General features: G+C 38.9%; 1 protein-coding gene across 2 annotated transcripts in view; it reads right to left on the bottom strand.

Moving 5' to 3' along the window:
- The window catches only part of glrbb (glycine receptor, beta b), a 28,059-nt gene extending 18,131 nt beyond the window's left edge, over positions 1–9,928 (bottom strand). Inside the window, exons 1-4 of one of the 2 annotated variants that reach the window (XM_031303749.2) lie at positions 9,583–9,920; positions 6,221–6,359; positions 4,019–4,125; positions 2,602–2,669 (exon numbers count right to left, since the gene is read on the bottom strand). In XM_031303749.2, coding sequence (XP_031159609.1) covers positions 2,602–2,669; positions 4,019–4,125; positions 6,221–6,342 — 297 coding nt within the window. In that variant the 5' untranslated portion in view covers positions 6,343–6,359; positions 9,583–9,920. Of the gene's footprint in view, positions 1–2,601; positions 2,670–4,018; positions 4,126–6,220; positions 6,360–9,582 lie in introns of both variants that reach the window. The other variant, XM_031303750.2, reaches the window with a different exon arrangement.
- Between the last annotated feature and the right edge of the window lie 3,830 nt (positions 9,929–13,758).

The following is a 13,758-nucleotide window of genomic DNA, read 5'->3' on the forward strand; positions in this document are numbered from 1 at the left end:
ACACTAAAACTCTTCCTCTGGACCAAAACAGCACATATACTAACTTATTTAGATGTTTTTGCATATGTTAGATCCAACATTGTGCAAGTGTTGATTATATAATTTTCATATGAAACTAAATGTCATACTATATACATTTAGTATACACAGTGCATACACAGATCATTTTCCTGGCAAAAATGCACAACAAATATAATGTAGGATTGATCCATGTAATTTGTTGTGGTATGCTGATGCACAATGTCTACAGTATGAGGAGACAAGAAACCACATGAAAGGTTTCCTTCTTCTCTATTGTATATGGATTATAAATAGGAAGGAACTATTTCACAAACTCAGCTAGCACCATTTTATCCACAAAGGATGGTTTATAAATTCAGCTGTAATCCAGAATGTGCTTTATTTTCCTGCCAGTAAACATTTTTTGGGAGAAGGAGCAGCGGTCAAATTTTTGATATCTCATTTTGGAAAGCCAGCCCTCATTTCTATACAACCTCATTTTAGACTCAAATGTCCAACTAGTGACAGCACAAACAGCTACCGCTGGCTCTTCTCTGTCTAACAGAAACGCAAGCCAATTCCCACACCTTTGCCTTTCTGAAAACCAGACAAGGAAATATATCTTCCCTCTGGCTCACTATCAAGCTGCCTGTACTGCATTTGATTCCGGAGAGATTTAGCACAACCGCTCTTTGAATCAGCGAGGAAAACTCAAACTGAGAAGCAGTACCAAAAAAAAAAACACACACCAATTTATTTCATTTCACAACATCAAATTAGTCATCCTCTCTTGATGGATACAATCATAAAGTGAAAATAGATATCTTAGTGGATGTGAGGTGTTGTATGGTCTAGGGAGGTGTAAATGATGAGAGAGGATTTTCTGAGAGCAGATACCCCATAGCGTTATAAATGGAATGGTAGAGGTGAACAGCTGTCACTTCGTTCTCCTCCTGGATTCGTTTTGAAGCTTCCTCACTTTCATTTTCTTTCTGTCCTTCACTGGGCGTCCAGGGGGACAAGGGAAGACAGATTTGGCATCGGGGAGTCCCTCATCTCTCTTTCTCTGGCTCAGTCTTGGCTCTTGCTCCTTCTCGATCCTATCGCTTTCCTTCTCCTGGCTTCTTGTTCCTTCTACTTTATATAATTCATTCCCCTTTCCTCTCTTTCTTATTTTTCTTCCTCCAACCTTCCACAGCTCAATTTCCTCATTCTCTTATTCATATTTGGTCTACTGCTTGGGTATGTCTTCCTTCTCTGTTCCTCTTCACTTTACTTTTAGCTTCCCCCCTTTTTTTCCCCTGCCCTTTGTTCTGACTTTCTTTCACCGTCTTTCACTTTCTGCTTAATATCTCATCTTTGTTTTCTTCCTCAGCTCTTTTCCACCTTCATTTTTCCTGTCTCTTCCTCCTCCTCCTGCCTGCTCTTCATTCCATCTTTTTCTTCATTCTCTTTGATTGTTTCTATCCTCTTCCCCTCGTTTTTGTTTCCTCTTATGTCTTTTCTTCCATCATCCGTGCAACCCCACAATATGTGTTTTAAGGATTTTATACATTCAGCTTTTATCATCATAATTGGTCTGTAATTGGTCCTGGTGAGAAACTCTCCACAGCAAGATTTTACACATGGACACACTCTACTGATCCACTGCCAAAAGAGATATTTCCAGAATATGTTTTCATGCAGCTCCAATTCCAGGATCTAAGGCTTTGTTCAGAGTGCCACTCGAAGTAGGAGAACATTGATCACTGCTTTGGACTGATCCAGACCTACAACAGGACTCTGGGGGCCAATTTCTAAAACCTACCGTAGTACTAGTCTCTGTTTTTGTGAAGACTGATGTTGGCAGTCTATTCCATAACTATAATTGGATTGTTCTATTCTGATGTTAATAGAAAAAAACATTGCACTGCAATTAAAGGTCATACTTTCAGACTCAGGTTTGAATTGATGACCCATCTTGTAACTAACAGGAAGTGCCTGCATGATTTGTGCAAGACAACATGCTTGTTTTATTACTGTGGTTTCAATTATTTTGTTGAGAATGTAGGTTTTGTGTTGGAATAAACCCCCTGGGTTGCATCCTGTAGAGCTGCGTTGCAGAAGAGTTTATGAGACAGAATCAAGTCAAGCTGCGGATTATGTCACACTGCACTGCATTCATTTCAATATCCTTGTCACATTATTGACCACATTTACTGAGACAGAGACACTTAATGTGTGTTGGCTCCTCCCAGCAGCTTTAAATTAAAACACGGCGGTAAGCCAGGTTCATTAGAAACCTTGAGGAATGTTCCCTTTATTGTTTCCTAAGTGATCAAGAGTCGACCCAGACCGTCCTTGAGTTTAATCTGTTCGCTAGCATTCAAGCTGCACTTCTTTATCAGCAATTACGCCATCAGACAAATGAGGCATTAAAACTCCAGTCTTCATAATGATTCAGTGCTAAATGGTCTGATACCAGCTAGAAAACATGCTCATTCACCTTTCTTAAAACTTGTACGATAAAGCAGTTTTCAGCTCTGATCCACTGCATCTGATTAGCAGAAGTATTGATTATCAGTGCCGTCAGGCTAAAGTGGTATTGAAGTGAATTCTTACCATGGTCGTTTCTTGGATGGAGCCAAAACTGTTGATGAAAATGTTCACTCTGTCTTCCACAGGAATTCCTGGATTTAGAAAAAAGGGAAGAAGAGTTTGTAGGATTAAGTCCGCTGTGTTTCACAGCTGCTTTGCAATGAGAGTGAGGTAGCTAAGTGTCAGTATGCTTTGTAAAACCCTGTAAGTCTTTCTACATATTGTACCTGGTTATGCAATTGATTGTGTTATTGATCATGATTTGTGAAATACTTTATCAACATTGCAAAGTAATAAAAACCCCTCTCGTCCTCTCTGCTAAGCTAACACTCTAAACATATACATATACTGGCATTTCTCTCCACTCAGCCTTTAGCATAAACTATTTAAATCCTTGATGAATGCCGACTGCTCACCCTCCTTTGAATGAACTGTTTACTTTGAGGTGTTTACTGGAGGCTCAGGAGTTTTACAGGATACATTATATCATGAAATTCGCAAAATGAATGTGCAATATAGAGGTGGCATATAGCTTACAACGTGCATGCATTAATTCAACCAAGAAAACTAACAAATATTCAACAAACACTTCTAGTGTTAGCTCAACATTCTCTATAGGGTCTTTCAAAGCAGCTCACTATTTTATAGGCCTAGGCAAAGTAATGTACAAGGCACAGTTTAGGATGTCATTTGGGAGATTATGACATGGATGTTTATGGACGGGGAGCTTTCAGCCCACCCTGAAATCAAGAGCAGATGTTTGGCTGCTGGACCAATCGCAGGCAGACAGAGAGGGAGCTGATTGTGCTCACAATACATCAAACATTGAGTCCTAGATACAGCTTCTGCTGCCAAGTGCCAGAGGATGGAAACTACCTGAAGACTGGTAAGACCATCAGTCAGACGTAGAGGTCATCAATCACCTCTTTGTTAGTTTTATTGCTGTCCTCTGTGGGACTGAAAGCATGGTGCAGTGTGACATTTACAGTACACTGTAAATGTGGATACTTGGTGGACAGTAAAAAAAAAAGATAAAACAGTGGCAGATTCTAGAGGCGGAGGTGTGAAAAACAAAATATACAAACTTCACACTGTAAATATGTATGATTTAATTCCCATAACAGCCTGTGTGTGTAAATCAACACCTGTTGAACATGTTGAACATGTTTTTGAGGAAAGACAGTCAACCTGAGAACATCGGCTTATTGTAACATTGTTGTAGTACATGTTAAATATGCAAGTGTATGTGCAACAGGAAATGACTTTCCGTAAATGTCTCATGCACCATTTATGCGGACACCTGTCCCTGCACCAAGTCTATGAAAGAAATCTGGACCTACATATTCATAGTATACTCATGTCTTTAATTAGCATGACAGCACCAGAGCAGAAATGTCAATTAAGAATAGACAGAGACAGATGAAGACGAAAAGAGACTTGCCTTTGAAGTTGGGCCTTATTCTGGGATCATAGGTGATCAGTAACCTGTTCAAGATGTTACTGGTTGAATTTTCAGGTACTCGGGCCAAATCCTCAGATGACAGCTGTCTGCAAACAAGAAAGACAGAGAGGGAACTGCAGGCACGATTACATTAGCAGGTCAAATTCCTGTCAGATGAACAGCACACCCACTTCTACTCTGTATACTCTTTGATTAAACTATAACCTGAGAGAGCTACCAGTTAGGGATTAAATTAGCTTTTGACATTTGAACCATGCAGGCAATGTTGACTGGGGAAGTTGGAATGATTCTCCAGGCAGATAAGGAACTTTTTTTTAACCTTCTAGAACAATTATGTAACACCTTGACGTCATTTAGCGTCATATTTCTAACAAAGCCATGGGTCTACAGCCCTGATAGTGGCTCCGTGAGACTGTGCTTAAGATTAGCTGTGCTTTGAGCTAAATGCAAATGCCAGCCTGATAACATGCTCACAGTGATAATGCTCACATGCTCATATATCATAGGTATGTTTACCATCTTAGGGTTTTATCATGCTAACATATGCTATAGCACTAAACACAGTACAGCAGAGGCGTGGTTGTCTAAGGAAATTTATTTTGGTTTCTATGAGGAAATTGTGTCAAATGCTTCATAAAATACAACAATATCATCAAGAAATTTCATTTTAGTTGCCTGGACTCAATATATCTGCCATGTGGGTGGCAAAGAATAAACATGACTTTTCAAGACAAACAGTATATATTTTCAAAAAACAGCTGTCTACTAACAATTACCACCATAACATAACTTGGTGACTTTTAGAGACGTTCAAGCAAACATGATTTGTTGTCTGAGGTTGACTGATGAAAAAACAATGGTATAGAGAGATGGAAAAGGGAGAACAGGATCTGACAAGAAGAAAGAAGAAAAAGAAAGCCTCCCTGTGGGTGGCAATGATTCTCCTGCCAAAGAATTCCCCCTTCTCAAAGCACTTTACATATCATTATGTAAACCTTATCATGCACTGAGGATGAGTTAAAGTGCTCCATAGGAATGCCGCACTGTGTGTGTATGTTCTGCGGTTCCTCTGATCAAAGTGAAACACATAATTCCCATCCACTAAACCTCTTTTCTTCTCTCTTTTAACAGGCCCTACTGACAACCTCAAGCACAACAGCTAAACTGGAACCAAGTGGTTCCCTTGATCCACAAAGGCATCCGCAGCACTAAACTCGAAATATGTCATACAGCTTACACTTGCCAATACTGGGACTACATCAAACGGTTTCGCAATCATTTCAAGAACTTTCATTTGTCGAGCCATTTGTTACCATTTAAGGAAGTAGTGGATGCAGCTCTACACGGCATAGAGACAATGGGCAGTCCAAAAGGCATGTTGGGGCATATTGATGTTCATTCTGTTATTAGACATATACAGAATTTACCTTTTTAGTTTATCTATAACCTGACAACTTCCGTTTTTATTAAACAGTTGCATATGATACTAGACATCTGCAGACCGTCAGCAAAGAGTACATAAGGAAATGCTAAGAGTGGCCAAGGTAGCATCAATCTGATACAAAAAGCTGTGACTATTTTTTAACATTGAAAGGATTCTGTGTTTTTTAACACCACATGCTTTTGGTGTATTTGATGTATTTGATGCCCATTGTTCCTAAGTGACCGTGTTACAGTTTCATATCAGACTTGAGTAGCTCTGCAGTGAAGCAGGTGATGACTGAAAAGTAAGATCCATCAGGTGTAAAACAGACAGAGTTATGCTTTAACTGAATGCTAAACGGCACCTGAAAAGGTAATTAAAGGGGAACTCCACCAATTCCACACAGGAATGTCAGGTTATTGGTCAATGGTAAAGGTACTTTATTGTCACATGTAGCGAAATTCATTCTCTGCATTTAACCCATCCCTCAAGGGAGCAGTGGGCAGCCACTTACAGCGCCCGGGGACCAACTCCAGATCTGAGCCAGTGCCTTGATCAAGGGCACTGAACCCAGAACCATCTTGCCGTGAGGCCACAGTGCTAACCATTGAGCCACCATGCTAATGGGGGTACTCCCTAGCTAATGGCAACAGTTGTGTAATGTCTCTTCTGACTATACATGAAACACAGTACGTGTCATGTGTCATGAGTCATTTGCACTGTATGACAGCACATGGTGTGGTTTTTCCCATACTTACGATGGACAGTAAACCTGCTTCCCTTTTTTCTTTCCCTTCTTTGTTCCTTTTTCTTTGGCAGATCCTCCCTCTAGACAAAGAGAGAGGACCAGGAGAAAGATGGCGAGCTTCTTAATGAACATTCTGGTGTGAGATGAGTCTGCGGAGGGAAAAACAACAAACCATTTATCCAAAGAAAAGGAGTCACAGCATTTAGATTACTCAGGCTTAATAGTGTGCAATTTAATGAATTGTATTCTTGTCACATTCAACAAATCTCAGCATCCAACTGCACATGTTACAGAGGACAGTGGCCACTTAAGCTTTGCCCTCGATGGGATTACGTGTTTTCCAGACAATGTGACTTTTCTCTTTACTTTCCTGACATGACGCATTCCCATTTACTTAGCATGCATGTCACATACAGTTAATGTCTGAAATGTAAATTAATAAATCTGACATGGTTTAATCAGGTAGTGCAAGTTCAAGCATAAATCCAATCAGTGGATTAATGCACCTGGATAACGATGGTCGGTCATTCAGGACTCGTCAGTTGAATGTGACCCTGAAATATTGTCTACTTCAGTCTAGAGCCTGCAGAAAAAAAGGCTTAATAATGCTGATTCTGCATACAGCTGTATATTGTCTTTTCTATCACCACAGTTCTGTTTCACGATCTTTATAAACTATATAATTTAGTTTGATCTATGATAACTGTAGTGTTATAGTTCAATCTATTCTCACACAACAAATACTAAAATGTAGGAGATAATATGGTACTGTGTCTTTGCCATATATCTCTTTGTTAGAAAATCCACAGCCAGCTAACAGTAACAGTAACAGAACAATACACATACAAATGCACACTTCAAGGCACAGGTGGTGCACTTTTGCATTTCTTGATAGTGGTCATTAATCAGCTAGCAGCCATAGTACCTATGTGATTCATTCACCATCTAGAAAACTGGTCCCCTTTCATTGCATAGTGACACTGAGACCAACAGCTTAGCCAACAGCCTCACCCCCACCCTTCCAGCAAGACTGTATGAGACAGACTGTAACTGAAGCAGTTTATTGTCTAGACAGAGACACTCTAACTTTCTCACTGCCTTGGCCTAGTAACTCCCCGACTGTTCCTTGCCCGCACATTGATCATCATATTCTCCAGCGGAAAATGTTTCAACCACTCCGTTTAGCGATTCTTGCAGGAATATTCCTGCAAACTGCGGGGTTGTGTTACCATTGTGGAGGAGAAGGTGGCCACCATATGTCAACACTGACCCACACATATCAGATGGCAGCAGCTGGAGTTATCAGGAATGTTTTACTTGGCAACCAACACTTGGCACATTTCTTAAAAAAAAAAAAAAAAAAAAAAAACATTTCTTATGTGACCTACATACAATTTTCTACATGACAACTCCCATCTTGACAACTCCCATCATGACCATCCATCTACTCCAGAAACATGTTAAAATCTTGCTGCCACTCAAAATATGACCACTTGCATGAACATACAGCACATCATAGCACTGTTTTCCAATTCTTTTTGGCTTGTTACCCTTTAATACCCAAGCAATGTCCCATTCCAACCCTTTGTCACAGGTTAAATTTGTGTGTGAGCAGATTAACCAAAGCGTGTCGTTGCTTTCTTACATTTAAAAAATAATCTGAATCGTTATCCTAAAACTCTTCAGTAATCATGAGAAATGTAGTTTTTTTTTAAAGTTAAACAAATGAACATAAACTACTTTTGGGCATAAGAAATGTTCTGTCTTGGGTGCCCAGGTAGCTCTGTTGGTAGAGCGCGCGCCCATATATAGAGGTTTACTCCTCGACGCAGTGGCCGCGGGGTCAACTCCGACCTGCTGCCCTTTGCTGCATGTCGTTCCCCCTCTCTCTCCCCTTTCATGTCTTCAGCTGTCCTGTCAAAATAAAGGCCTAAAATGCTCTACTATTTTGCGAATTATGTCACAAAGAATCATCTCACTATCCTTAAGATTTGTCTTGTGATCCAAACCCTTAAAGGACGACGTTGCGCCCTTAAATTTTACATTTTATTTATAGTTTTTAGAGTCGTAGAGGGGTAAAAGTCAATATTTCACTAGGGCAAAAAAACTGAAGAAAGTCATAAAAATAAACATAATTTTGAGCAGCGGAAATATTGTTTCTCCTTCTTCCTTGTCTTGTGGATCAACTCGTGACCCCTAACATGTATCACTGTATTAGGGGCTTTATGCATTTATGATAATATAAAAATTGTTGACCTACATTTTTTCATTAAAAATATATAAAAAAATAAGTTAATTACAGTTAAACAAGTTGCACAACTCCTCTCCAATACACTCTGCTTTAGTACCCAAACTTTAGCCTTAATCAAGTAGTTATCGGAGGCTGTTTTGGGGGTGAATAATGCATGGTATATTGGAGCAGATTTGAGTGACTTGTTTGGTTTTGTTGATCTTGTGCACTTTGTTGTGTGTACAGTTGTATACATTTTAAGAGGTAACCAGGCTACCATGCATGCGCACCCATGCTAAACTGATTCTTTTGCAGATAGATGTGCGTTCAGCAGAGGCCGAGTCCATAAATTGACCATGGCTCTGCCTGAGTCAACTGTGCGACCGCTGAAGAACATTACCCTTACCTGTGTTTTACTACTGGCAATGTTAAAACTGCAGAGTCTGGCTGAGAGTGACTCAAGCAGCCTCACATGGTCTGCCCCATGGGTCCAAGGTCAATAAGCAATTCGGCTCTGCCCACATATTTTCCACAGGCTCTGCATTTTTTTCAGAATCTGTACCATAATCATGTAGTTCTATGAAAGATAATGAATGTAATAAGATAATAATCGCATATCAAATGTAAATGAGTGATTATTATCCAGAAGCTATTTAAGTTAACAGTGATACAATAAAGTTATGGGATGTTGTGTAAAATTATATTTGATATTCACTGTTTTCTTTATGATACATTTCAATGGGCTATCCGGTGTTCTTATCTAACTGCAAAAACCCACGAGGAAAGGCCTGTGCAATATGCTTATCAAAAAAACTGATATGCAGCCAATGCAATACACCCAGTAGCCTATATACGCAAACTACCGGAGCACTCACAACCTGTGGCTGCTCGTCGTGTTTGGTCTTTTTGGAACAGAAAAGTAAGTGACAGAGGCTGACACTTGACCACAGCCGGAGCATCAGCAAAGCAGAAGGACTCGCGTGAGAACAACACAGCAAACAGCGACCACCATGACGGGGGGCATGCAGGAAGGAGATATAGGCTACATATGAACGCGAACATGCAAGTACACATCACACGAGCGCACGTTACCAACATAAATAACACGAAAGTCGTTCATCACAAATCATTCCACCACTTACCGTTTGGATTTGTCACCTGTCAGTTCCTTCGAAAACTAGACCCGGTAAAGCTGACAGTGCAGTCGTTAACAGAGCCTTCTAGACCATACGATGTCTTTCTTTCCCATTCTGTTCTCCGCTTTCTCCACTGAAGCAATTTGTTGAATGAATTTGTTGAAAAGTTACATCTCGGCAAAATGCCAAGTTTTTTTTTTTTATACCTCGCCCGGTTTGTTGTTATTTTGGAAACAGTGTGTGTATATGGCTGCTGCTCTTTCGCCTCAGCTCGGGAAGCCCAAGATGGAGGCTTGCGTGGTACCTGTCATGCAACATGCGCAGTAGCGGCTGCACAGAGCTGGAGAGCGTCATTCCTCCCATCAGCACCACGGACAGCCGCTCTCCGCATCCACAACCACAGCTAAACGCTGAGACGTGACGTGACAGCCAGGGGGGTGAAAATGCTCTCATTCACGTGATGGTAACAAGCGTCTCACTATTTATGGCAGTGGTCGCGTGGTATTTAGCGGCAGATGGACGTGAACAGTGAGGCATGAATAGACCATAAAACAGACACCGACGGCAAATTATGGATGCAATATAGTTCAGGCACAGGCGATATAGAATGAGGGCTTCCATTTATATTTTTATTATTATGAATTATGTAATTTTGAAATCGAATGGCCATTAGATTATCTAAATGTAGGCTAAAAGCATAGACTGTAAAAAAAAAAAAAAAAAACTAATAGTGAATGAGGAAATGATACTATAAATCAACGTAGATTTGATCATAAGTGAAATTATAGACCTATTTTACTGATTTGTTTGCAAATATTACTGATCTAAAAAAAAAAACATTTAGCATCATAAAAAAATTGGCGAAAACACCACAAGGTCCATTAACTAGCTGTTACAGGAGCTTTCGAGCATGATCTTCATCAGCAGATGGAGAAAAAAGTCCTTCAAGTGACAAACTACCTGCTGAAGAAGATAATGTGATGTGATTGAACTCCAGAACAGATAGGCTACTAAATGGATCTTGTGGTGCAGAGACTGCTGTTTCCGAGGTCAATAACTCAGTTTGTTCTGTTAGCTATAGTGAGAGTCTGTCTGTTAAAATACACTTCCATCAATTTGGGAGTCATAGCAGGTTGATGTGTTTCATCTTGGTGGTAGGTAACCCTTTTGTTTACATCTGGCTTGTGCGTGTGAATGAATCAAAGAACATATAGCTAACTGACAGAATGAGTTAAATAAATGAATGGCTTAAATTAGAAGCTTGAAACATATTTTGTATATTTTAGACTTTAAATTTTATATTTAAAGTCTATGAGTTAAGGGATTTTATGAAGCATGTATAGGACTTTTATGTGATACGAGATTGATGTCCCTCTTCAGTACAAAGTATTCTGTAGGGAGCTGAGGTTTCTGCTGGTGGTCACTAACATGTCAAGGTGTCTTTCCGCTCAAGAAATTAAAGGAGGAGAAGCTCAACTAACAAAAGCAGTAGAATACTGCTCATTCTTGTCAGGAGTGTGTGGTATTATAGACTTAGATAAGCCTAATGTCGACAACTGCTAATATGATGGAGTTTTCTCTCTGATAGAAGCCACTTACTGTAGATCAAATCTTTACAAACTTGTTTAAATAGATAGATTGATTTTTATTGATCCCACATATGGGAAATTACATTGTTACAGCAGCACAATATCAGACACACAGCACACATACAGAATATACATTAAATAATAGGATACAATATACATGAAATAATAAATAAGATAGAATACAAGAACAAATATTTAAAATATATTCATGTTGGGAATAAAAATGTACTTGTCCATCATTAAGTGGATAACCTTGCCTGTTACCTGACCTAAAGGAATTTAATTTCCAACAGAGATGTCATGTCAACATCATTTAATTAAATTTAGTGGAAATCATAAAGGAGAAGCACTGAATACAAGGAATGTAATTTTTGAACAATAAAAGACAGTTATTAGTATCTGCCACTTACTATCAGTATGTTTTATTGAACTTTAAATGTGGATGTCCAAATGGCTCAAATAAAAATGTTGGAGACTATGGTGTAATGAAATCTGTGTCAGTCTCCATAAATTGGTCACAAATAGAGTTGATTACATCGGTGATGATAGAAATGACTTGTAATCTGGATTTGATTGTGGTTATAACTTTTCTGCATGAATAACTTTTCCCTAAAGTCAGAACTGTTTGTGTCATTTTCAAAACATTTTATGAGTTTAGTTGAAACACATTAAAAGTACTGAACAGGAAGCCAGAAGTTTTGTTCTCTCAGTGAAAATAAAAATCCCAACGCAGAACACAACTGAGCTGATTTTTCCCACAATTTATGATCCGTATCTCATTCATCACTTTATGTCAAACAACTTGGGCGGCCTTTCCACATTGATCCCTGTAGTATAATTTTGACTGACAAGGCATTCCATTTGCATACACAAATGAATCTGCACCATATGCATAGAGATTAATGATTTATAACACAGGGCATGGTTCTGGTGTTACAATCAAAAGGCTTGCAATGCAGCACAAGGATCCTTTTGTGTTGTCTACAAAAATGTTCACTGGCTGGCTTCAAGCCATGTGTCTGATGGACAACCATGTGCCGTTCCAGAACTATGTCAGGCTGGATTGAACCAATCTATTGTGGTATTATACCTGGCGCGCAGAGCACATTTCTACTACTACTGTAGCTCAGAAGAGTTATATGTGTTGTCACATTCTTATTCTAATGCAAATAAAGGTTTTGACAGGCGGAGACTTGCACAAGTGTTGCTACTAAACATATTTTTTTCTGCTAAAAAACATGTTTTCAATTCAGCAGTGATGGATAGTTCCTTAACTGAATCCAGATAAGCTTCATGGACATAACTTCAGATCAGTGACAAGATAAATCGCTTGGAAGAGGAAGAAGCAGATGCTATATGTGCTGTCAAAGTGAATGAGACTTTAATGTAAATCTTGAAGGATGAAGATGAAACAAAAGGCCAGGACTAATGGCATTTCAATATCTGTAACTGTCTGTGTGTAAAGTGAATTTCATTTTGGATTTAGAGTCATTTTCATGAATAGTAACATGGTACATTGTTGCGAGTAAAGAAATAAAAATAAAATAGTAAGTGGGGGTGTATGATTATTTGTAAATTGTACTGTGAAAATATTGTTCATAGGACCTGATGTGTTCTCCTCAAGGGGAGTTACACAATGAGCCACTTTTCCTTGCATATATAGATTACTTTTTTTCTGTTAATCTCCAAGCACCCCATACCCAAAATAAAAGTTACTGTTCTTGAACTTTTTTATTATAGTCCTTATCGTTGTCTCTTCTGAAAGGGAACTCTTTGACGTTTACGACATTTACATCGAAATTAAAACAAGTGATACTGTAATAAATCCACAAACCTATTTTTCGTTTTTTTCTTCTAATTGCACTGTTGTGCTTTGTTTTCAGTCCTGTTGCGCAATATGCAGCTTTTGTTGCAGTGATCCTGGGGTATAAAATGATTTACAATTCTGAGGCGTTTTGCTTTCATATTACTCTATGTATATACATAGAGTAATATAAAAGCAAAACGCATGTACGCATGTATATATATATATGTATATATATACATAGAGTAATATGAAAGCAAAACAGTTGTACGCATGTACGCTTGTACATCACATATATATATATATATATATATATATTTAAAGCTGAGTGAGGATTCAACTGGATGGCGTCTCAAAGATGGGGACAAACACCCCTACAAGCCTATGTTTAGGTCACTGCTAATTAAGAGGGTTTTACATTTTCTTGTGATTACTTTTTTATTTCAAAATGTGCAAATAAAAAAATAAAGAAATAACAGAAAAAGATCAATTCTGCTGGCTTGAGAAGAGTCCTTTATTGCATGGATCAACTCCTTCATTACAGCAGCACAGTGCACAGGCAGTTTCACAGAACATTGACATGTTCAGGTATTGGCATCTCTTCAGTTGCTGAGTGCTCCCTTTAGTTATTGATCAAGACCTTTCCCCTCTGCATGGTGCTTCCTCTACCTGACCTGTAAACAAAACATGTTTGAAGCCATATTACACTTGGTAGAAATAAGGCACTTTAACACAAGACAGATTTGCAACATCTGTCAACAACATGAACTAGTGCATACTATCCAAATT

Source organism: Sander lucioperca, chromosome 1 (assembly GCF_008315115.2).
Source record: "Sander lucioperca isolate FBNREF2018 chromosome 1, SLUC_FBN_1.2, whole genome shotgun sequence".
Classification (NCBI taxonomy): Eukaryota; Metazoa; Chordata; class Actinopteri; order Perciformes; family Percidae; genus Sander; species Sander lucioperca.